General features: G+C 38.3%; 1 protein-coding gene across 9 annotated transcripts in view; it reads right to left on the bottom strand.

Moving 5' to 3' along the window:
• C4H1orf94 (chromosome 4 C1orf94 homolog) overlaps window positions 1–25,144 on the bottom strand; it is a 124,689-nt gene that overhangs the window by 30,558 nt on the left and 68,987 nt on the right. For 3 of the 9 annotated variants that reach the window (XM_007492758.3, XM_001380410.5, XM_007492751.3), the window contains one exon: window positions 16,643–17,054. The exons of 5 other annotated variants lie outside the window; for them this stretch is intronic. In XM_007492758.3, the coding sequence (XP_007492820.1) occupies window positions 16,979–17,054 (76 nt within the window). In that variant the 3' untranslated portion in view covers window positions 16,643–16,978. Of the gene's footprint in view, window positions 1–16,642; window positions 17,055–17,091; window positions 19,958–25,144 lie in introns of those variants that run through there. One more of the 9 variants, XM_056795124.1, reaches the window with a different exon arrangement.

Genomic DNA, 25,144 nt, shown 5'->3' with positions numbered 1-25,144 from the left:
CTAGTGCCTAGAGTCTTGTACGTACCCAATAAATACTTGTTAAAATGAACTGAACTAAACTGTTACTCATATGTACACTTGGCATACATTGCTAATGTTTGCAAATAGCTATGCCTGCCATCATAAATGTTGAATATGTGCTAAAGTAACAATTTTGTTTCCCTTCTTAGAATTTAAAAAGGGCTTTAGGGGAATGATTCGAATAGTCTAGATTTCTGTAAAAAAGAAATGACCCAAGAAGTTTGAATCCAATGCTTTCTCTTTTAGGACTATAGGTTAGGAAGGAACTTTAGACATCCCTTGGTTCAGACTCCTAGCAGAGAAGCAGAGAGGTTAAGCAATTTGCCCAAGAGCCTATCAAGAACAAGTCTTCAAGCCAGGATTTGAACTTCAATCTGACATTTTTTCCTCTACTGCATCAATTTTCTCTTAATAAATTTCCCTCTCACAAGGACAGGTATTCAGAATCATTCCACTGATGTTCAAGCTGCTTCAAAGTATTCTACCAGTTGCTCAAAGCATATTTCTTGGTGATAGTAGTTGTGGTGGTGATCATGGCACCATGATGGTGCTACATTATGGGCATCCTAGTGACACAGGTGCAGAGATGCTGGTCTATAATCAAAGAAGACCTGCCAAAATGGGAAGACCAGGTGAAAAAAATGCTGTAAACAAATGCCTTAACACTGTGGCATTCTGAGTCAAAGAGAACAAGAATATTCCAAGAGTAAGAAAGGCAACTCCTAATTGCTGGTAGATAATTATCCTGGCTACAACCTTGTCCCTTGTAGTTGGATTAGGTGTTTTATGAAGTGAAGGACAATCTTTAAGGTCATGAAAAGGCTATAGAGACGTTTTACAGGTTTCTAGATGTTGCCTAGATAGATATGTCTTAGCGTATCTTTCCCACTCCAAATATCCAAAAACATTTGGGTCACAGAAACGATAAACCAAATGCGTTTTTCATTTCTTTGGGAGATTGGAGTTATCTTTTGGGTGTCAATTTATTTAAATTATACCCATATGTGGAGATGAAGGGATTCTGAAGTGGACCTTAGGAAGATCAATTTTCTAGGGGGTCAGTAGCTGCTGATGAAGTTTTACCTTAGGATACTCTGTAGACCTATATCTCAGAGTGCTTCTGAGGACCCACAGTGTCTAACACTAGAAGGATCAATCTGGGAAGCTAGCCAAGGCCATCTGGTATTTCCCTTGCCTTGAATTCATTCCAGATTGTTGAAAGAATGTCTCCTTATACACCAGCAACATTGTTCTGAACCTCTCCACGAAAAGGTGAGCATTGCCCTTCCTTTTTAAATAAAGGGTTAATTTTCTCATTGTACTGCTAGGGAGAGTGATTAGCACCCGAATTGCTCTCCTGAACCCTAGTCCTACATTATCACTTCCCTGCTGAACATCTCTGCAAGGATGACCCATAGATATCTCAAATTTGATGTGCCCAGAACAGAACTGATATTTTCTCCAAAGTCCATTCCTTTTCCAAACTTCTTTATTTCTCCTAAGGATACCACCATACTCCTAATCATCCTAATTAATAACCATGGAGTCTTTCTAGATTCCTCCCTCTTTTTCAGTTCCCACATCTTATGCATTACCAAATCTTGTAATTTTTACCTAATACATCTCTTTCGCCCACTCCTTTCTTTGCACTCTGATAGCCTCTACCCTAGTGTAAGCCCTTTTCATCTCTCAACTGAACTATCAAAACAGCCTCTTAATTTCTATTCTAATTCACTCTCTACTCTTTCTCCTCCACTCCAATCCATTTTCTTTTTCAGCTGCCAAATTATTATTCCTAAAACACACATACATATACATCTCTCTGTCTTTCTTTTTCTTTCTCTCTCTCATCACATACACACGTATACTTGACACCCTCAAAAATATTCAACTACTCCATACTGCATCAAGAATGAAATACAAAATCTTTGTCTTGACACTTGACACCTGCCATAATCTGGCATTCGGTTTTCTATTCCTTTTAAATTTCTTACTCCTCTTTATCCACTCTGTACCAGGCAAACCAGTCAGCTGACTGTACCCCATATAAGATATTCTATCTCCTACTTCCATGCCTTTGAGATTGGTCTCCCATGTCTAGAATGTATTCCTTCCTCATCTCTATCTTATAAAATCCCCAGCATCCACCTCTTTCAGGAGGCCTTTTGTGATTTCCCCTTTCCTTGCTCCTTTTCTTTTCATTAAAACTCCTTCCCTCCTGACATTGGTTTTTCATTATTTTACATATTTTGCATTTCCTTAACTATGTGCCAATTTTATCCTTTAAGTATAATGTAACCTCCTAGAAGGCAAGATTTCCTTTTTTAAACTATGTATCCCCAGATCCTAGTGCAGTGTCTTACATATAGTAAGTGATTAATGAACGTTTATTAAGTTGAATTGAATGATAACCTGAAGTCAGTGGAGCAGTGAAGTGGTGGAAACTAAACTTACTGTCTTGTTACTCACTATTCCACACCTGATGTGACTAAAGGAACAGTCTACAGATGCTACTATAATTGTATTGTCTGATGGGAAATTGATATTAAAAAAACAACATCCCCAAACTCCCACCCAAATACTTTCTTTTCCTTCCTTCACACTGTTCTAAGGTTCAGACACACACATTCTGACCCAGAGTAATCACTCTGGATCAATGGCTTCTCTTTTGAATTAAAAAAAAATCCGACATGTTCATTTTAATTTTAAAAATGCAATTTTAAATGGTAGGGAGCCTTTTAATTCTCCACTCTAGGTTATAAAAAAATAATAGATAGGCAGAAACATGTTATTAAAGCCATCTATTTTTCTTGGCGTCCTGGTAATTTAATAAACTGCTGAAGCTAGACTTCGGGACTTTATGATGCTGTAAGAAGAAAACTTGTCTGTTGATTCATCATCGTCCGATTCCCACCCTAATATCCCCTCCCTCCCAGAGAGATTTTTGAAGGATGCTGGATTTCTGAAGAGACTGAAAAATATTTGGCAAATATTTGACAAAAACTTTTCAATATGTAAAGATTCCAGAGGTCAGAACTATGACCAATGGATAGAAGTTATGGTAATCTAGATTTCAGCTCAAACTAAGGAAGCTGTAAGCTTATAGTTATGACTGTCACAGACTAGGCTGCTTCATGAAGTACTGAGTGTGAATACCTTATTGGCTTTCTCATCTTTGCCTTGGCTACTCATCTATATAAGATTTCTGGGGAATAAGAGGTACACAGTAAAGACTAGTACCTCTGGTGTGAGGGCTTGCAAGCCTCCTCCTTGGGTGTCCACTGCCACCCAGCTCTCATCTATGATTCCAAGAAGCTTTAGCATGCATAGTAACTGTCTGGGCAGGCAGGCTAAATCAGGTCGAGGATAATCAACATCAAATCCATCAGTGAGTTAGGGGGGTATCTACCCTACACATGTGAAGACTTCTCCCCATTGAAGGAAAGGGATTATGAGAACAAATCATTCCAACAGCCAGAAAGGCAGTGGAAGCAGGTGCTGTGGAGTGCTTAGAGCTTGGACAGACATTGAAGAAGCCAAAGTCATCTACTTCATCCCAGCCCAAATCCTTACATCCTGACGTTTATCTTGATACTGGTCTTTGATGACTGTGGAAGGATGAGGCTGAGGATTTTATACTATTCTGTCTCATTTAAATCTATTCACACACAAGTCAAGACATCACCCTGTGATGTCATTGGTCCTCTTTGAAAACAAAGGATGAGCAACAAAAACAACAATTGGAGATGCTCAAGATCATACTAGATGACCACCTGTAAGAAATGAGGGAAGCATTTTTGTTCAGATATGAGATGGAAGAAGAATTCTGCACACTTCTTTCCAGCTATAATTTTTAGAGATTTTTGTGGTAGTATGGAAAGAACATTGGATTTGAAGGAAGAGGACCTAGGTTCAGATTTCATCTTAAAGAAAAGATAGAATGTCAGTAGGCTCAGGTGGTGGAAGAGGAGGGTACTATAGATCATGGAAAGAAGGGGAAACAAAGGTGCATGGACCAAAAATTATGAGGCATGTAAGCAGGCAGTCATCTGTTCTGGCCACAGCATGGAAGTACAAGGGTTAGAAAATTACAAGATAATTTTTAAAAAGTTAGAGGGACATGAGATTTTGAAGGGCACAGTTTAACCATTATTAGACAGGCCCAGGAGGTTTTGAAGAGCCACATAACCAGATATAAGCATAATCAAGTCTGGTCAGCAGGAGTAAAGGATATACCGGGGAGAAGGGGGGAAGAATTGAATAAAGGAAGACTAGTTTAAAGGCTATTATTGGGGAAAAAACACTACAATTGTCTAGACTGGTGGCCTAATTTTATCTTAAGAATCCATACTATAATAAAAATATCTAGCACTTATATAATGCTTAAAGATTTACAAAGTACTTAGCAAATATTATCTCATTTGATCTTCACAATAGTTGTGGTAGATAGATGTCATTATTATCCTTATTTTACAGATGAGGAAAATGAGGCAGAGAGGTTAAGTGACTTACCTAGGATTACACAGCTAGTGTCAGAGGAGGAATATGAACTCAAGTCTTCTTGGCTCCAGGTTCACTGCTCTATCCACTGCACCATCAACCTGCCTGAACTTGAAGGGTGTCATTGAAAATGAGTAGAAGACTATATTTGAGAAATATGGAGGAAGTAGAATTGGCAGAATTAAATCATCCAATTATATGTTGGAGGTGAGAGAGACAAATATAATAATGAGATTAGGAACATGAGTGAATTATGGTGCTACTGACAGTAATGGAAAAATCATAAAGGGGAACAGGTTTTGAGGGAAAGATAATAAGTTCAGTTTCGGGAAAGTGGGCAATTTGTAAAGGGGTTAAGGAGATGGCAGGTGGTAAGGAAGAACAGAAAACTCTTACCAAGAAGTTTCACAATGAAAGACAAGAGGCAGATGAAATGGATGGGGATTGATTATGCCAAGAGAACCCATACCTTGACCCTAATTCCTTAGATTCCTGTATGGTGGCATAATTAATGTGTTTTTAGACAGAGAAGAGTTTTAAGATGTCCAGGAGATGGGATGATGGCTTGAGCAAGGGCCTGGAGAAGGTTGAAGGAGATGGACCCAGGATAGGTGGAGGGTTCCACCCTAGGGAGGAGGCCTTCTGAGATCTCAAGGAGAGAACAGTTGTTGCCGCTACTGCTGCTGATGCTAAAGTCTGGAGATACAGAGTAGGGGAAACGAAATAGCTCATGTTAATAGCTATGATCTTTAGACACCTTCAAGCAGGATTATTTTTTAGAAAAAGTATTCAAAGCACTCTGCTACCTTCACATAAGTACTTGAGGTAGCTTAGTGAGATTCATCTGATTTCTTTGATGGAATTGCTAAAGCTCTGAAAGTAGTTAGGTTGGAAGGCAACATGATTTTGGAATACTTATCCTAGGAAGATTTTCTTTGAACCTCTCCAGGACTCAGTTTGCTTAGTTGTAAAATACGTGGGATAATTCATACACCTATATCAAAATAGGGTCATTCCTTTACAAAGAGGGAGTTTATCACCTTCTTATCATTAGCGTCGACACTTGGACCCCTTCTTCCAGGGGCAATGGAACAGCTCAACTGCAAGACCCTCTCAGATAAAGGCAACCATATAGGTAGAGATGGACAATCAGTCAATCAGCAGTATTTATTAAGCACCTATTAAGTGTCAAATACAGGCAATTGAAAGACGAAAAAGGAAATGATCTCCCCCCCAAAAAGTAAAAAAATGCTCTAGGAGAGTTTGTATTCTGTCAGAGGAGCCCCTATAGAATAAATAAAATGCCACCCAGCAATACCACTACTAGGTCTTATTCCTAAAGAGATCAAAGATGGGGAAAAGGCTCTACTAATACAAAAACATTTATGTGGTGGCAAAGAACTGGAAATTGAAGGGATGTCCATCAATTGGGGAATGGCTGAACAAATTGTGATATATGACTAAAATGGAATACTATTGAGTCATAAGAAGTAACAAGATATGTTCACAAAAAAAACCTAGAAAAAATTTATATAAAGTGATGCAAAGTGAAGTGAGCAGAATGGTGTACATAGTAACAGCAATATCATATGATAATAAACTGTGAATGACTTAACTATTATCAGCAATGCAAGAATCCAGGACAACTCCAAAGGACTCATGACAATGACACTGCTATAGAAGGAACTGACCAAATCTGAATATAGATTGAAGCATGTCATTCTTTACTTGATTTTCTCCATGAATTTTTCTCTAGTGTAAGTAATATATGTCTTCTTTCGCAACATGATATAGAAACATGCAACACATGTTTCCATGTAATACAAATGTAATACAAGTACAACTTTTATTTGCTGCCATCTTGGGGAAGGAGGAGAGGTGGGAGGGAGTGCATGGATTGTAAAATGTCAGAAAACAATTATTGAAAATTGTACCAACATGTAATCTGGAAAGAAAATTTAAAACTTAAAAAAATTCAATTAATTAAAAAAAAGAATAAACAAAGTTAACAGGAAGTTGTTATATAGAAGACAATTTGTTATGGAGGGCTCTTATAGTTGGGGAGGGGTTCAGAAAAAATAGGAAAATATAGAAAGTAGTGCTTAAGCTGTTACCTTGAAGAAAGGTAGGAATTCTTCCTTCAAGAGACAGAGCTAAGGAGGGAGGGTATTGCAGGCATGGGGAAAGGGCACCAAGATTGGTGATAGAGCACTACATGTGTGAGAAACAAAGAGAAGTTCAGTATGACTCAACTGTTAAGTGTGAGAAAGGGAATGAGTGTTTAATGAAAGTTAGAATGTTCCACAGTGCTGTTCAATGTACCCCCCCCCAATTTCCCACTTTTCTCAGCCTTCTACTTTCTTTATCCTGTGACTGAGGGGACCCCCATCCCTCCCTTCTATAGACTCTACAGAGTTGTAAAGGGGAGAGTGTATTTCTCTCCTTAGCTGTTACTTTGGCAGTTTTGAGACTTCTGATCCCCTTAATATCCCAAACCTTGATTCATGGCAATGGTTTGGAAGAGGGCTGGTAACTGGTCTTCCCCCCAATCCTTCCTAGTCCCCTATGCCTTGACTGATGTCTAATAAACATACTGAGTTGGGTTGTTGGGGGAACAAAAACAAAAACAAAAAAACAAAAGACCAAACTTAAAATGACTTTAAAATCCAAATAAAGGAGTTGGCAGGTGGAGGAGAGTAGGAAAAAAGCAGTAGGGAGAGTGACAGATCTCAACAAAGAAGAACTAGTCAAGGTCCAAGACTGTGAGGCAGAGAATGGAGGAACCACATAGATCAATAGCAATTAGATTGATCTAATTTATATAGCCAGCAAAAGAAATTCAAACTACCTGAAAAGAAATTTAAAAAGTAACTTGGCAGAACAGAGTAAGCTTTGGAATCACTCTCAGCCTTTTTTTTGGAAAGAAAGAAAGGGGGAAGGAAGAAGGAAACTATCTCACAGTCAGATATCTATTATATATTATTATATCAAGTTACCAAGTATTTCTCCTTTCTAGCCACTAGAAAAGGAGACAGCTGGGACACATTATATAACCTCTATACCTTGAAATAATCATAGCCACAACCAGATGATCCTGTCCCTGTCCCAGAATTTAGTCCAAATTTCCCAGCAAGATGGAAGTCAATCCCACTGTTCATGCTTCTACAGTAGGGGCCCAGATTAGAGCTCTTGTTCTATTGTCTTGGTTGCTTCTAAGGCAGGAAGAAAACTATTGTGTGTTCAGGACTATGTTTCCCAGGAACTCACAGGGATAGGCTTCAAATACTTCTCCTTGTTTTCATATTATTTGGTCCTCACAATTAGCTTTTGAAAGAGGCAGGTCCAGGGGGCAGCTAGGAGGATCAGTAGATTGACCGCTAGGTTTAGAGGCAGGAGATCATGGGTTAAAATCTGGTCTCAGATACTTCCTAGCTGCCTGACCCTGGACAAATAATTTAACCCCTTGCCTAGCCCTTATCACTCTTCTGTCTTGGAACCAATACACAGTATTGTTTCTAAGATGGAAGGCAAGCTTAAAAAAAAAAAAGATGGTACAAGTTGGAAATCATTATGACTTCTTCAGACTCATAGAATTTTAAATTTGAAAGGCACCTTTGCGGGCAAGTAGTCCAACCCCATAACAAATTGGAATTTTCTCTACAACCCATCTGATGAATGGTCTTCCAGCCTTTCCTTGAAGATCTTCCATGAGAGGGGAGGGAGACCCACCACCTCTTAGAGGAAATAAATGAGATTGCAAGAGGTTGACTTCCAAGTCCCTATTTACAATGTATGGCTTAATGTTTATAAAGCTTTTCCTAACAGCAGTCAAGTGAGTTAGGTAGGTAGTATAGGAATCCTTATTTCAGAGATGAAGAAATTGAGGCCCAAGGAGACTCGGTGGTTTGTTTAAGATGTCAGAGCCACATTTGAATTCAAATCTCTTCATTATAAGCCAACTCTCTTTCTACTATACAACACATTAGTGGTAGGGCTTGGATGATTCCTGTTTAATATATATGCATATATACACACACATATATGTATACACACATATAAAGACATATGCAGTGTATACACACATATGTCTACATATGATTTTTGTGGGGCAGCTGGCTGGATGTAAAGGTGGCTGGTGGTAATCCATAGCCAAGGAGCCCATGACTTTGGCTTTATTCACCAATGACTCTGAATAGAGGCATGGAAGACACATGTGCTCTCATTTCCAAATGTTATGACCCTACTATGTTTCCAAGAGCTTGGAAATTCCCTGTGAGAATCTCTCTGAGCATGATGAATGGCTTTTCTCTTTCTGGTGTATGTCTCCACGATTCCTTCTTGGGTTCACAGTCTTAGCCCAAATCCTCTGAGATGAGAATCCCAGCCCAATGAGAACAGGCTTGTCTTGCTGCAGGAGGCTTGGCAGAGTAATCAAGAAGGGCAGGGAAGCTCAGGGCTAACATCAATTCCTTCCCAATTCTGGAATGATGATCCATCCGACTTGACAGTTTTCCTGTGTATCTGAGTTTAATGTCATTTGAAAAACGGGGAATAGTCCAGGTGGTGAGAAAATCTAGACTGAGTCCACACTGTGATTAGAAACAAGCTAGAGGCCTTTTGGGGTACTGTGTACTCAGTGAACCTCATTCACTGGGGAGCTTCCAGCTAAGTAGGGGACGAGTGTGCTGAGTGGGGCTACTTAGCCAGTAATCTGTGCTGGGGTCAGTGATGGTAGATAAACACACTCCAGTGGCAAGCCCCCACGGAGGGATCACTTCCTATTGTGGCTGTTAACTAAGTTCTTGCGTTAGTGTCTGATGATTTTTCTTAGAAATTGTTTTTGAAAGCCTTTTCTGATTCTGCCACCTGTGTCCTTGCCTTCTTCCTTCCCAACTAGCCCTTATGCCCTATAAGAGTTCTTGCTACTAAATATCTATTGCTGCCCCAGTTATGCTCTCAGGTTACTCAGAATCAATGTCCAGATCTCTTTTCCCATGGTTACCATCATTGAATAGATTCTCATTACCCTCTGCCAAGAAGATTGCATAGTCATCCTTTATACCATAGGCCTCATAGAGCCTGGTGACCACAGTGCAGCCAGCAACAAAAGCAGATTAAAATGGAATTGGGAAATACTTGGCAACATAAGTAAAAAATACTGTACAACACAGATAATGTTGATATGTGGTTTTCTAAGTCAGGCAACTCACAGGGATCCATAGACATGATTTAATGTCCCCATTTCCATTTGAAGTCTGACACAATACAATTGTGTCACAATTATACAATTGTCAGACTAATATTCATCTCTGACTACACCATTCATCTGCTCAATACCCTTCTGGGGCTACTTTTTATCTACTTAGTTATTTCTTACATTTGCAATTCAAAAAGAGGGATAATGACTGGACCTATGATTTTGCTGAAATATCTTCATTATTGAAGGTTGGCATCTTCTTTTCTATAGGTAAATCTCAAGGAACCAAGACTTTAAATGACTTCTCTTGGGATCACACAAATCTGAACAGTATATGTTCAGAGGTAGGGTTTGAACTCAAGTCTTACTGGCTCCAGAGCTAACTCTGTCCACTGTGCCATGGAATCTGTCATTACCCTACATTTCAAGCCTTTCCTATGCAAACTACTCCCTGTCCTTCAAAGATACAATGCATTATCCTATCTCTATATCTTTGCTTACCCTCTTCTTTATACCTTTCCTTTTCAATAGAGGGAGGAATTCTCATCGTCTTTTAAAATCTGTATCAAATGCCACTATTTTGTAAAGCCTTTCTGAATCTTCTCCCCTCTTGGGCTTCACAAAGCCCTCTGCTTATGCATCTCCAATGGACTTATGTAACACTATAATTTGTATCTGTGTATGTCTCATCCCCCTACCACACTGTAAATTGCTTATAATTATCAGGATTATTATAAGTCAGAATAACAAACTTTCCCATGATGGCATGGTCTGTGTCTAATCTTACCTTTGCATATTAACCTGTCCCCTATCCCTGGGATTTGCACATTTTCTTTAGTATTTCAATGAATATGTGATCTCAATTATGTAACCACTCCACCACTGGTACATGTCATGGTCCAGCCATACTGCTTTAACTTATGCTATCTTTCCACCAATCCTCCACGGAAGATTCATTCAAAATGACAGACACATTCTTCTAATCCTTTTAACATTTTGCTGATACTTTTGAAGCACTCAAACTGCCCATCTATTATCCCTCACTCCTGCTAGATGACCTTTTCTGTCATCTTGTCCTTTCCTTGACAATGTCATTTGCATCACTTCTTAAATATAATCCAAAGATAGTAATGTGCTTGGGCCCTACTCATGAGCATCTAGACACCATTGGCCTCTAGGGAAGCTGCCATTTTGTTCTTCTGAGATCATGGCCTTCCATAATTTGCAACCACATCTTGCCTTGGGAGAATCAGTTGAAGAATACCAGAGTTAAAAAAGACAGGTTCTTGTGGTAGGGAGCAGCTTGGGATCATCAAAAGTATTACACAATTCTCCAAATTCAATTAAACAATTTAATTCAACAAGCATTCATTAAAGGCTTATTATATCCAAGACTGTTGGGCAATGGAATATATGAATGAATGGAATGTTTATCAGACACTTACTCTGTGCAAAGCATTGTGCTGGGATGCAAATAGAAAAAGCAAGATAATCCCTGATCTCCAAGGGCTCACATTGTAATAGAGGGAAACAACACATATAGAAAATTTCAGCTGCAAGTCAGATGGACAGGTCCCATGATTCTTAGGGAGTAGCAACAAAGCAGATGATAGATGGGTATGGAGGCTTGGGAGTCATTTGCATGGAGATGAAAATTGAAACCATGGTGGCAATGTCTGAATATAGTTGCTTGTTGTCTCCCTCGTTAGAATGTAAACTTCTTGAAGGTAGGGACCTTATCTTCATCTTTCTCTGTAACACCAATGCTTAGCACAGTGCTTGACATATAGAAAGTGCTTAATAAACATGTTGTTTAGCAAGGAAATCATGTCTGCTCTGCTCTTAATCAGATCTGAGCCCAGTTCATTGTCTTGACTATCAAGGATATATTGACTAAGTCAATGGGCTTCCTATATAATTGACTGTCATCATCTAGGCAATAATAATCTTTATCCAAGTACCTTTTTCTGTGTGATGGTTAGGCATAACTTTTTTGAGTGACTATGGATCACATCAAGAAATTTTGTAGTGTTTGGGGGCTTGTTCATCACATCTGCTACAAACAAACATCTGAAGAAACGTCTATACTCATCTCCTATAAATGGATTTCCTATAAGACATTCTCTGAGACCAAAAAAAAACAACAAAAAAAACCCCAACACTTTTTGACAGACTGGTCTTACTGATTGGTGCTTGTTTGAATGTCAATAATCAGGCAAGCACTAAAAAAAAAAGTTCTCTCTCTAATTTCATCCATTGAATAATCTTATATGATTTTTTACATTTGCAATGGAGACACCTACATTTTGTTCTAACTAGTAATTTTTAAGTAATCAATAAACAATAAACCTAGCAAGATGTTTAATCCTCTTCACCTCTCAATCAACAGTGACTGGAGATATGGTCAGTTATAAAAAAAATCACCTATGGAAGCCTTCATATTCCTTCCTTGTGTTCTCACTATGGACACCCCTTTTAAGTAATAGTTGTTAGAGTTTGAATTCCTGGCAGTTCAGCTTGAGAAAGGATTCAGGTGTGCTGGCCATGTTTTGAATGCCGAAAGCACATTTGCCTAAAAGACTACTTTATGGAGAACTCAAACAAGGCACACAGAGGTCAGAGGAATTGATACCAGGACACTCTAAAGTTCTCTCTGATATCTCTTTGATATCCATTGTGAGACATGGGAGACACTGGCACAGGACTGTCCAGCATGGTGTGCCCACCTCAAAGAATGTACTGTGTTCTAGGAGCAAAGCAGACTTTTCAATAGCTGGAAGGAATATAAGATATGCAAATATAGAGGCATCACAATCCCAAATGTTCATATGTTTTATTTTGGTTTTTTGGTGCCTAACCTGTATCAGAGCCTTCCAAGCTCATACCATTCTGATCAGCCACTGTATATTGACCCTGACATAGTAATGTCATTTTAGTCCTCTTCAAGTATGAAGGACATCCATTGACCAACATAGACTGTAAGTACATTTATTCTCATATTTTCTAGAGATGAGAAAATAAACACAAGGGTCAGTCATTTCTGGTGCCTTTTGAAAAACAAACTTTTCAGACAATAATATGGGCCACTATTTTTTCTAGTTGGAAAGGAATCTTCTCTTCTTTGAGATTTCAATTCTTTGATGCCTTTAAAATTGCATTACCTGTAGCATGAATTTCTTCTTTATATATTTGTCAAGTGCTCTTTCCACTTCTACTTCTAATTCCTCAATTTCTCATTTCTTTTAACTTTCTTACATAGTATATTATGAACTAAAGTAGTCAATCAAAATATGGTGGATGATTACACTGCCATCAATAATAAGAGAATGCTATAGACATGTCAACAAATTTGATTTTATATGAATTTGTTGTATCTCTTCCTAAGAACTTAATCTATAAAGGCTGTCAAAATGACTTGTTTTAATGGGGTTCCATACCAAAATTTTTATAACCTCATTTTTTCTTTCCACTTTTTGCAATTTTGGATGGCAGTACTGCTTATGATCTTTCATAATCCATCTAAATAATGTCTTACAAATTATATCATAAGTCGATATTGCCCTTACATCTCTTGTATATATTCTCTTCCCTTCTCTCACATAGCCACCACGATGGTGGCCCCTTATAGAATCACACTTTAATAGCTTGTTAGTTGATCTTCCTGCCTCAAGTCCCTTTCCTTTCCATTCCATCCTCCACTCAGCTTCTGATGTTTTCCTCTTTAAGTTCAGGACTGACTGCCATATCACTCAATAAACTCTGTTTGCTTCCCATTACCTCCAGGAAAACATATAAAGTCCTGTTTAGCACATAAAACCCATTCATGACCTGATCCATTCCTACCTTTCCAGTCTTCTTACATATGAATTCCTTCCATTCACTCAAACATCCATTTTTTCCCAGTCCATTTGCTTTTTCTGCAAAAGAGATGTTATCTTCCAACTCTTCATCTTTTCTTTGGTTTTCCCTTGTGACTCCTTACTTCTGCTTCCTGGATTCCCTACATTGGTGCATGACTTAGTTCAAATCTTTCTTCCTGAAGATCTTTTTTTCTCTATCCTACTACTAATGCCTCTTCTCTATGATTACCTTCTATTTACACTGCATTTATCATGCATGAACATAGTCATTTGTATGTTTTCTCTCTCCTTAGAATGTAGTCTCCTTGAAGACAGGCACAATGTCTTCTTCTGTCTTTGTAACCTCAGGGCTTAATAGGGTGTAGAACACAAGAAGTACTCAATAAACTCATTGTTTAGCAAAGAGATAAAATGTTTGCTGAGGTAGCCTCTGGGCTCTTTGGACTTCCTTTTTGTGTTGATTTTTTAAAAAAATCAATTCCACACCAAGAAATAGTGGTAATAGAGTTGATATAATCCATTTCTCTTTTTTTTCATCAGCAGCTTGTCTAAATAGAACAGATTAGAGCTATTAAAATTATCTCTAGTATCTTTTCATCTTCATCCTTTCTTCTAAACTTGGTGTTTACTTTAACCTTTGCTCTAACTGATCAATGATTTGCCTACATGCAAATAGAACATTCTTAAATGACTCCAAGGATTTCCCTCCATTAAAGATATTAACAGTTGCTGTTTTTCTACAACGTTGTTTGGTCTTTGCCATATCCAGTGCCTTCCACCCTTTTTTCCTTGAAGAACATGTTCATGATATATAAGTGAAGCTTTTGAGTAATCTATAAGGCTTTGGCCTCTTTTGTTTCTTAATCCAAACTCATATTTTCCAACACTTTGCTATATCTTCCTGTTCTCACCTTCACAATAAATTTGTCAAATGTCGAGGTTAATGTTGACTTGATTTGGAAGATTTTGTCCAATTCTTCCTAGGACATCCTTCATCCTTTATAAGATCTGTTGGGGGCAGAGCTGAAAGTGACTTCATAGTGGCTTCTCTTTGTTTAGACTCACCATGAATAATGCAAGGCAAGATAACCAATTGTCTCTTGAAATGATGTTTCTTCTTGACTTTGTATGCTATTGAAACCAAAACTATTGACTCATATTCATTTTGCTATGAAACATTCTTTCATTTACTTGAGTGGATAGAATACTAGGCTTGGAGTCAGGAAGATCTGAGTTCAAATCTAGCTTAAGATACTATATGACCCTGGGTAAGTCAGTTAGTTTCTGTGTGCCTGTTTCCTCATCCATAAAACTAGGATAAGGAAGGGAAAACAAAAACATTTATTCAACACCTATTATGTGACACTATGCTAAGTGCTTTACAAATGTCATCTCACTTGATACAACCATTCTGGCAGGTAGGTATTATGATTATTTCATAGTTGAGTAAACTGAGGCAGAGATTAAATGACTTGCCTGTGGCCACATAGCTAGTAAGGATCTGGGGCTGGATTTGAACATAAGCTCAGAATGCTCTCCTAGGATCATATAGTTGATGTCAATAATAGTACCTATCTCCCCAGGTAGTTGTGGAGATCTAGCATTTGTCAAGTACTTTGTAAATTTCAAAGTGCTATCTAAATGCTAGCTACCATCATCAACAAAAACATTATTATTTATAGTGATCATGTTATTATGGATATGGTTGAGTTCATCTAGTGTTCTAGTGAGTTCATCTAGAGTTCATCGCCTTCTTGAGTATGAATTAATCCACAAAAAGCATTTATTAAACACCTACTATGTGTCCATCACTATGCTAAGCACTAGAGATACAAGAACAAGTATGAGATGGTTCCTACCCTCAGAGAGCTTACATTCTGGTAAAAGGTTTCAACATCCAAAGAGAAATGGAATTTAGGGAAGTCAGTTTTTGGTCTAGGCAGTGAGAGAGATTGTGAGCAAAATCATAGGGCAATTGATGGATTTTCAATCCTTCTTCAATCATGATAGAATTGATTCGAGTATTTTCCCCAGAACTAGAATAAAATGTAGATGCCTGGGTTGTACACGAAGCATGGTCTGGGGCTAAAGAGAAGGGTTAGGTGAGTTTTTAGTTCCTTTACCTACCAATAATAAAAGAGGTGACTTAGAAGATATACAGTGAAAATAACATTTGTAAGCAGTCTATAAATTCTATTGTGTACTGTGGTCTTCTTCAAGGCTTACATTGTCTAAGAGTTTCTCAATTCATAGCCAACCTTTGAGGATGAGTTTTTCTGAACTTAGTGCCAATGAGTTGTTGAGCAATGGCCATGACCTGTTACAGAGTCCATATCCCAAGATTTTCTAGCTTGACAGAGCCTGCCAGTGTTTGTAGGCAGCTGGTATAGCCTCCAAGAAACCAGAGTACCCTTCATTCCATGATGAGACATAGGACTTTGTGGACATCTCAAACAGTAGATGCCTAATAAATGTTTGTTGAATTAAACTGAGTTAAGTCCTTGAAGATCAATTAGTTCCTAGCTGCTCTGATAAACTTCTATAGAACCCATCTTGGTCCGGGTTAAGAACTCAATTTCTTCTTTTGTCTTAGGAAGAGAATTAATGCTCATTGTTTTCATGTCCTTATTAGGGCTTATTTTCTCATTTGAATTTGGTGATTGTCAAAGTCCTGTGGCAGGTATGGAGATGGGAAGTCCCATTCCTCAGATGGGTAGACTGAGGCAGGAAATGTTTGAACACTGAAAATTTACAACCAAGGCTAGAGAAGTTCCACAACATTTCCTAAATCATATAATTGGTAAGTGACAGAAACCGAATTTTAAATTATGTCTCTCTCTAGATCCAACATGAACAAAGCCAGAGAGGAGACCATGCCTCAGGATCGTGATGACCGAGGGGCACCTAGGCTAATGTCCAGAAGGGTCTCCATCCTTTCTGCTCTCTCCCCACCCCCACCCCCAGCGCATGCATTAAAATCAAGCAATTTTCATAAATGGAGAGAGAAGTGGGCAGGGAGTTGGGGCACTTCAAAACAAGCAGTCAGGAAGAGAGCAGAATCCCATTTCAAGCAGTTCAGAGTTTTATTATAAATACAAACTTTTTTCTTATTATACGCCTTACTCCTATTTTACCAACAACAACAACAAAAACCATTCATGTCAGCTAAATACAACTCTGTATATGCATAGGTGTAGGTGGGTATGTATGTGTGGTGTGGGTGTGTATGTGTGTGTGTTTGCATGTGTCTGCGTGTATTGGGGAGAGGGCCTGGGCCTGCCTGGCCAGAACATTGGTTTTCCAAACCTGAAACCAGACGATCCCGGAGGCCAGGATTGCAGAACACTTAGCTCTGGCCCTATGGGAGGGGAGGTGACAGAGAAGAAAGGGAGAAGGACAGCTAAAAATTGATGCCATTCCCACTGGAAGAAAAGTAGGGGCTGTTCACCAGGGGTCCACTGGATGTTGAGCTAAACCTGCAAGAAAGAACAGTTGATCTAATGAGATTTGTTCCTGCCATCATCAGCCCAGCACTTTTTAAGTTTCTCATTTGAATTGGGTGATTGTCAAAATCCTGTGACAGGCATGGAGATGGGAATCCTCGGGAGAGGCCATATTTGAGCTCCAGCCAAAGCCCAGAATTTTATTCTGATCAAAGTAAAATAATTAAAAGGAGCCCTTTATTTCCTTTACTGGAGAGCTCCCCCTTCCCAACCAGATCTTCCCATGTCCATTTTTGGGCTCCTGAGCCATTAGGAAATCATTAGCTTGGCCCACATAACAGAAGAGCTAGAAGGAACCTTGGATATGCTTTCATCCACCCCAATTTGAGGGAAATGACTTGTCCAGAGGGATGTGGAATGCTAGTGCTAGAATCTGGTTCTCTGGATTATCAGCTCAGTGCTTTTCATACTATCCTTCATGCTATCCTTTCCATACAAATGCTTTTGTTAAATGGTTCTTGCCCCAATATTTAGGTAGGGTTGCTGGGCTAGCAAATATCATAGTTCTGTGCCAAGTTCCTGAATGTACTAAACCTCCCACCATCCCCAGGAAGCAGCTTTCCAGGCAGGCTAGTAAAATTCCTGGGCTGCTGCTGTTTCTATAAACAGTATACACCCTCACTGAATCCCAAATCAATGGAGGACTCTGTGACAGATTTGGACATTGGTTTTCCAAACCTGAAACCAATGAATAGATAGGTATTTGAAGTCACATTCCCTAACACTTTGGCTTCCTTCCCTTCATCCCTATGAAACCTAATCCCTTATTTCATTTCCAATGTAATAAGTATGTTAGTAAATGCCTACTCTGTGCTAAGCCCTAGGTGCTATGGAGATGACAAGAGAAGGAAAGACTTCAGTCCCCACTCTCAGGGAGTTCCAAGTCTAGTAGGAGTGATATGGCTTAAGAATGGAAAACAATTGGGCAGAATGACAAGACTAGGTGGGATCCGGTGCCAAATATTCTATTAGAATTGGAACAGGTGTAAAGCATTGAGGAGTCAGGAAGAAGAGAGAATGGAGTTGGCTGAAGTCACTAACAAAGGCTTCCTGGAGGAGGCAGGGACATCAAATGGGCATTGAAAGATGATTGGATTTGAATAGAAGAAAAAAAGCTTTCCAACTTGAGGACAGACATACAACAAATATTAGTAAAAGATTATAGTAACCTCATATTGGACAAAAGTATAAATCCAGGTTTGGGGGATAAGAAATGGCTAATTGGTAAAAATGGTTGGGACAACTAGAAAGTAGATTGGCAGAAACTAGGTATCAAACAATCTTACACCATTCACTAAGAAAAGATCAAAATGGATACATGATCTAGATGCAAAAGGAGATGTTATAAGTAAATTAGAAGAACAGGAAACATTATGTATCAAATTTATGAAGAGCAAAGGAATTTGAGTCAATAAGAGATGAAGAACAATGCAAAATGTAAAATGGATAATTTTGAGTATATTAAATTGAAAGGTTTTGTACAAATAAAACAAATGTTGCTAAGATTAGAAGGAAAGCAGAAAATTGCAGAAAAATTTTTATAGACAGCTTCTCAGGTAGAGGTCTCATATTTAAAGTATCTGAGAACTTTGACAAATTTATAAGAATATAAGACATCCCCCAATTACAAGTAGGCAAAAGATATGAACAGACAGATGAAGAAATCAAAGCCAAAATTCTCTGAATCTTTACTGATTAAAGAAATTCAAACCAAAACAATTCTGAGAAATCATCTAATATCCATCAGATTGGCTAAAATGGCAAAAGGGCAAAATGACAAATGTTGGAGAGGATGTGGAAAAACGGGGACAGTAAGACCAATTTGGAATTATAGCCAGAGAGCTTTAAAACTATGTATACCCTTAGACTCTGCTGAGTCTGTTTCCCAAGGAGATCAGGGGAAAAGCAAAAGAACCTCTATGTTCCAAAATATTTATAGTCACTCTCTTTTTGGTGGCAAATTGAGGAGATGTCCATCAATTGGTGAATGGCTAAACACATTGGGATATATGATTATGATGGAATACAAAACAATGAACAGGATAATTTTAATAAAACCTGGAAAGAACTATGTGGGATAATGAATAGCAAAATGATAGAACCAAAAGAATATCATACACAGCTACTGATTTAATTCTTAAAGAATAAATTGTGAGTTACCTCCAGAGAATGAACTAAAAGATGGAAACATGAAAGACATAATTTTCTTAATACCTTCTGCAAGGCAGGGAGGTGGGAAGAGGTTAGGACACTTGTGGATATATTCTATGAATTTTTTAAATTCCATTCCAGAAAGGGGGAAATCTTAGATAAAGAATAAATTCTATATGGTCACTTTCCACTTTTCTGAGAATGTTAAGAGTTAATGGTCTAAGGTCCCTCAACTTTTTTCTTTTGCCTCCTCTACATTTCAACATATTTATTTGTTTTACCAATTCTTTTTTCCTTATCTCTTATCTCAGGGAAACCAGAAAAGAAGGCTTTCCTATCCTTTTCTGCTTCCTTAATCCCATTTCCACTCCTTTACTCTGAGATTTTTTTCTGGTAGTACTTCCTCTTCCTTATCCCTGACTCACAAAATTGGGAGGGAGGAAACCTCTGAGGCCAGTCTGTTCAATTCATTTTTTTTTTACCACATATGGTAAAAAACCAAATTTACCAGGTTTCATTGGTATTGAAGCTTCCTCATGATGAGTAAATTCCCTCTATAATGCAGATCAGCATCTTCTCTGAAATGTGTAGTCTTGAAGAGCTTCCTGGGACACTGAGAGGTTGTGACTTCCCCAGGATCACACAGCTGGGATGTGTTGGACATAAGACTTGAACCCAGGTCTTTCTAACTCGAAGGCCAGCCATACCACTACCCCTCTTTCAACCTATATCAGAAGAAAAAACCTCTTTACAGCACACCCAACAAGCAGTCATTCAGTATTTGGTTTTAAAGACCTCAACAGAGGTTGACCAATCACTCACTGAGGCAGCCATTATATCTTCAATCACTACTTAACGTTTTTATTTCTGAAAGACCTAAATTTGCCTCTTTGTAATTTTCTTCCATTGTTATTAGTTCTGCCCCCTGTGGTCAAGGAGAACAACTCTAATCCCATTCTTCTCTAGCTAGTCAAATATTGGTATCACAGATATTTAGAGTTGGGAAAAGCATAAATAAGCCACTGAATCCAAGCCATATGTTAAAAAAAAAGTTCCCACAAGAAAGCAGATAAATAGGCATCCCATTGCTCTCTGCTTGAAGACCTCAAATAAAGGGGAACCAAGGCAGCTCATTCTACTTTTAAAAGTCTCTACTCAGTAGGAAGTTTCCCAACACTGTTTAAATTTTAAATCCTCTAACGTGCCCATTCTTACTAGTTCTCTCTATAGTCAAACAACAAAGCTAATCTACCAAATAGTTCTTCAGAACACTTGAAAACTGCTATCATGTCCTCTTGAATCTTCTTTCCTCTAAGCTAAATATCCTTACTTCTTCCAACTAACCTCACATAGGATGAATTCGCAGTCCTTCACCATCCTGGTTGCCATCCTCTAGACATTCTCCATTATATTAATGTCCTTAAAAAATTAAGCTTTACAAAACAGAATGCAATGTCTTGGGTATGGTCTGAGGAGGACAGAGTAAAGAAGAACCATCATCTCCTTATTTTACCAAGCTATACCTCTTTTGAGGTATTTTCTGGCTACCATATATTTTTTCATGGCTGACATGCAGTGAGTTTGTAGTGTGCTAAAGCCATCAGACTCTTTTTGCAGAAAAAGAAAAAAACTGCTGTCTAACCTTGCCTTGCCATTGCTGTATTTGTGAAGTTGATTTTTTGAACCCAAATGTCTGACTTTATATTTACTCATATTCAACTCTAGCATCATAGTTTTAATCCAAAACTTGAAAAAAAATTTTTTGGATTCTGACCATCATCTATCTAAAATGTTGGCTATCTCTTTCAACTTTGTGCCTGCTGATAATTTGCTAAATATGTCATCTAAATTGTTATCCAAATCATTGATAAATCCATTAAATAGCACAAATCCCCAGGACACTCCACTAGAGGTTTCCCTCCAAGTTAACATGGAAAATAATGGATACTCTTGGAGTTTAATCACTCAACCAGTTCTGAATGCAACTCTCCTTGTGCTATCATGGCCCGTTACTTCTTCAGCTTTCCCATGATCAGAATAGCATGAGATACTTTATCAAAGAGTTTGCTAAAATCTAGGTTAACTATCCCTATTGCATTAATCTGATCTATATGTTTAGCAACCCTGAAAAAATGGAAATCAAAATCGTATATGTCCTTGATGAAGTCATACAGGTTCTGTGAGTTTTCTCTTTTCCTAGACATCCATGAACTACATTTTTAAGAGTGGACTCTGCAATTTTGTCAGAAAATAATCAGTCACATTAACCTACAGGTTCTCTCTTATTTTGAACATTGGAACATTGACCCTTCTCCAGTTCTTCCATAAGCCCCCCATTCTCTATGATCTTCTAGATATCACTGAGACATTGACTCAGCAATCACATTTACCCCTTCTTTTACTTCCCAAGGGTACAGTTCATTTGGGTCAGGTGACTTGAATTATCCATGCCTACCTAGATGCTCTCTCACTATTTCTATATTTGTCTTGGGTATTGGCTCCCTATTCATGATTTTTGTGCTGTCCTTAAAAAGGAAAGATAAGAATTAAGGAGCCTTGCCTTCTTTCTGTTGTCAGTTATCATCCTATCTACCCCAAGCATAGGTCCTATCATTTCTTTCATCTTTCCTTTTCTCCAATAAAGCATCCCTCCCCCATCCTCTTTTTATCAGTTTTCCTCCCCAGTCTAAGTTTATTCTGAGTTTTAGCAAACCAGACACTCTTTTTAACAAAGCTGAGCCCTGCTTTTGTATCCACATCTTCTGTTACATGCCTTTGCTTCCATCTTCTGTACATTTCTTTTTAAAATCCAAATTGGTTAGTAAGTTCCCTGTTACATCCATACTGATTTCTTCAGACAACTTCCATTTTCTCTCTTCTTTGGAGTTGTTTCCCTTTGTGTCTTCAGGATTTCATCTTTAAATTTCCCTTCCCTTCTGTACTGATTTCCCCTAAAGAATTCGAATCCATGGGCTCTTACCTATTCATCCTCTGAGCTCTTTGAAATCTGCTCTCTTTAAGTATACGGTGTATGTCATGATATACCCAGCTTTCCTTCCCCATACCACAACTCTAAAAAGTAGGTAGAAATCACTTACCCCCAAAGCTCCCTTAATTACCTCCTGCCCCAGCCACCAGTGCCCTTCTGTTAGAATCAAATCCAGAATAAAATTTCCCCTCATTAGCTCCTCCACCTTTTAAAAAACAAAATGTTCATTGAAATAGGTCAAGAAATTATTAGCAGCTTTACTTTTGGCAGCAAGAGCTCCAATAGATGTCTGGATAATTGAACTTCATTATCACTATATTATGCTTCTTTGCCAGGCTTATAATCTCTTTTCCAAATTCATATGTTTCTTCTTCTGTACAGGTGGTCGGTCTGTAATATACCCTGATTACAAAATCATGTCACTTTCTCCACTGATCTTCACCCAGGAGCTCTCCTGTAATTCCCTGATCTCCTCACATGGCAGTAACTTCTTAATAATGTTACCCTCACACTTTTATTGCTATTATGTTTGGGTTTTTTTAAATAATGTATGCCCATCCAACAACATATTGCAGTTGTGGGCTTCTTCCCAAGTTTCAGTGATACCTGTGAGATCAAATTTGCCTCTTTATATTAGGACCTCTAGTTCATTTTACTTGTTGCCTAAAGTCAGATAATATGCTCTTAGTTTCCTCTTTCCCATCCTTAATTCCATATATTATTTACTCCAGATAATGCCGTCACCATTCGGATTACCCCCTTTGAATATTCTTGAGCTTATTAACATCTTCCTGAAATCATGGTGTTCGTAAATGAACACAATATTCCAGATGCTGTATCATTTTCAAACTTCCTTGTTCCAATGTCTGCCATCTCATCATTAACGGGAGGAAAACTTCTTCCCAATCTGCTATTTTCTGTTCTAATTCTCTCTTTTCCTTCAGTCCACACTTGAGGAAAGAGTAGGTTCTATTCATTGCCTCTACTTCCTTGCCATCCACTCACACATCCAACCTCTGCAGTGAGACTTCCCTCTTTGCCACTCTCCTGAAACAGCCCTAAGATTAGTAATGATGTGCGATTGCCATATCCAATGTCCCCCTTTTGTTTTACTTCCTCAATATCTTGGCAGCATTTGACACTGTTAACCAATTCCCATATATCCTTTCTGCTTTCTCTCTCTTTCCCTGATTTCTGGGATACTACATTATTCTAACTCCATTCTTTCTCTTTATTTCTGTTTCTGACTCTTTTTTCCTCTTTTCCATGAATATATCTATTCCACAGGTTTCATCCTTGGCCTTCTTCTCTCTCTCTCTCTCTCTTTTTTTTTACTCTTTCCCTTGGCAATTTCAACCATGGTCTTGGTCTCAGCTATCATCTCTATATAGATAACCACCCTGTCTATATCACTAGCATGACTCATTTGCCAAACTGAAGTCCTGTATTCCCAAATGCTTTAGCTGGACCTCAAATTCAGCATGTTCAAAAATGAACCTATCTTCCTATTCACCTCTGCCCAAAAAATAAACAAATACCTGCTCTTCCTCTGGATTTTTTTTTTATTACTGAGGGAATGGGACTATCATCATCTCAGTCTCCCAAGGTGAAAGCTTCTTATTCTGCTTCACCCCATTCCCTAATCCTCAATCTATCACTAAATACTATGGATTCTTCCTTTACTCAATGACTCTCAAATATTTCCTTCCTCTGTAGTCATGAGGTGACCCACCCTAGTTTACTTCACTTCTTTCCTGGATTTAATAATTTAATAAGCAGTCTCCTGGCCTCTAGTATTTCCTTCCCAGTCGTTCCTTGCTGAAATAATCTTCCTAAGGAACAGATCAAACATATTACTGCCCTGCCTAGGCAGCTAGGGGACACAGAGGATAGAATACAGGGCTTGAAATCAAGAAGACCTGAGTCTGAATCTGGCCTCAGACACTTACTCACTGTATTACCCTGGGAAAGTCATTTAACTCTATTTCCCTCAATTTCCTCATCTGTAAAATAGTAGAAGAAAATGGTAAACCACTTCAAATATCTTTGCCCCAAATGGGGTCATGGAGAGTCAGACACAACTGAAACAACTGAACAACACTTGAAAATACTCTGTAATTGCTTTTAAGGCAGAGTCTCAACCTGGCATTCAAGACTTTCACCATTCCTCTCACTGAACCCTGCACTATAACCAAATTGGATTATTTGACACCCCTTGAGCATACTTTGTATTTTCTGCCTTCTGTTGCTTTGTGATACCATTCTCTTCACCTCCAAAGCCCTTCTACCTCATCTCTATAGAAATCTTGCCCATTCATCAAAGTCTAGCTTTAAATGCTGTTTCCTTCATGAGGTTTTCTCTGATCACTTTGATCAGAAGTGACCTCTCCCTCCTCTAAATCTCCTACAGCTTTTTGTTGGTACCTATCCACAGGAATTTTGCACATATTGCATTTGAGATTTTTTCTTTATTTATCTCTCCTCTTAAAGTGCATGTTCTATTGGTATCCACATAGTATCAGGATCTCTAGGGGACAGCCCCAAAATATTGGATGGAGCCCCTGTGGGGGATTGAAGGCATGATATGAAGAAGATTCAGGATGAGAGGACATGGATGGCTTCTGACATGTGGCACTGAAAGAAGTAGCTACATTGATGAGATCACAGATTCAATAACATACCCAAGAATTAAATTGTAGAGGTTTTGAGGGCAAGGATTATCATATTCATAGTTTTATCCTCTGCAGAATCTAGCATGGTAGTGGGCACAAAATACTTAAGAAATATCTTTTGAATGAATGGATTGAGATTTATCATTGATGCAATGGAGGATTCATGTTAGAAGAAAGAAGAAAGGCTTAGATAGATAATAATAATAGCTACCATTTATATAGTGTCTTGAGGTTTGCAAAGTGCTTTACGA

This window comes from Monodelphis domestica, chromosome 4 (genome assembly GCF_027887165.1).
Source record: "Monodelphis domestica isolate mMonDom1 chromosome 4, mMonDom1.pri, whole genome shotgun sequence".
Classification (NCBI taxonomy): Eukaryota; Metazoa; Chordata; class Mammalia; order Didelphimorphia; family Didelphidae; genus Monodelphis; species Monodelphis domestica.
Note: the sequence above shows the minus strand (reverse complement) of the source record. Positions and strands in the feature narration are given on the sequence as shown.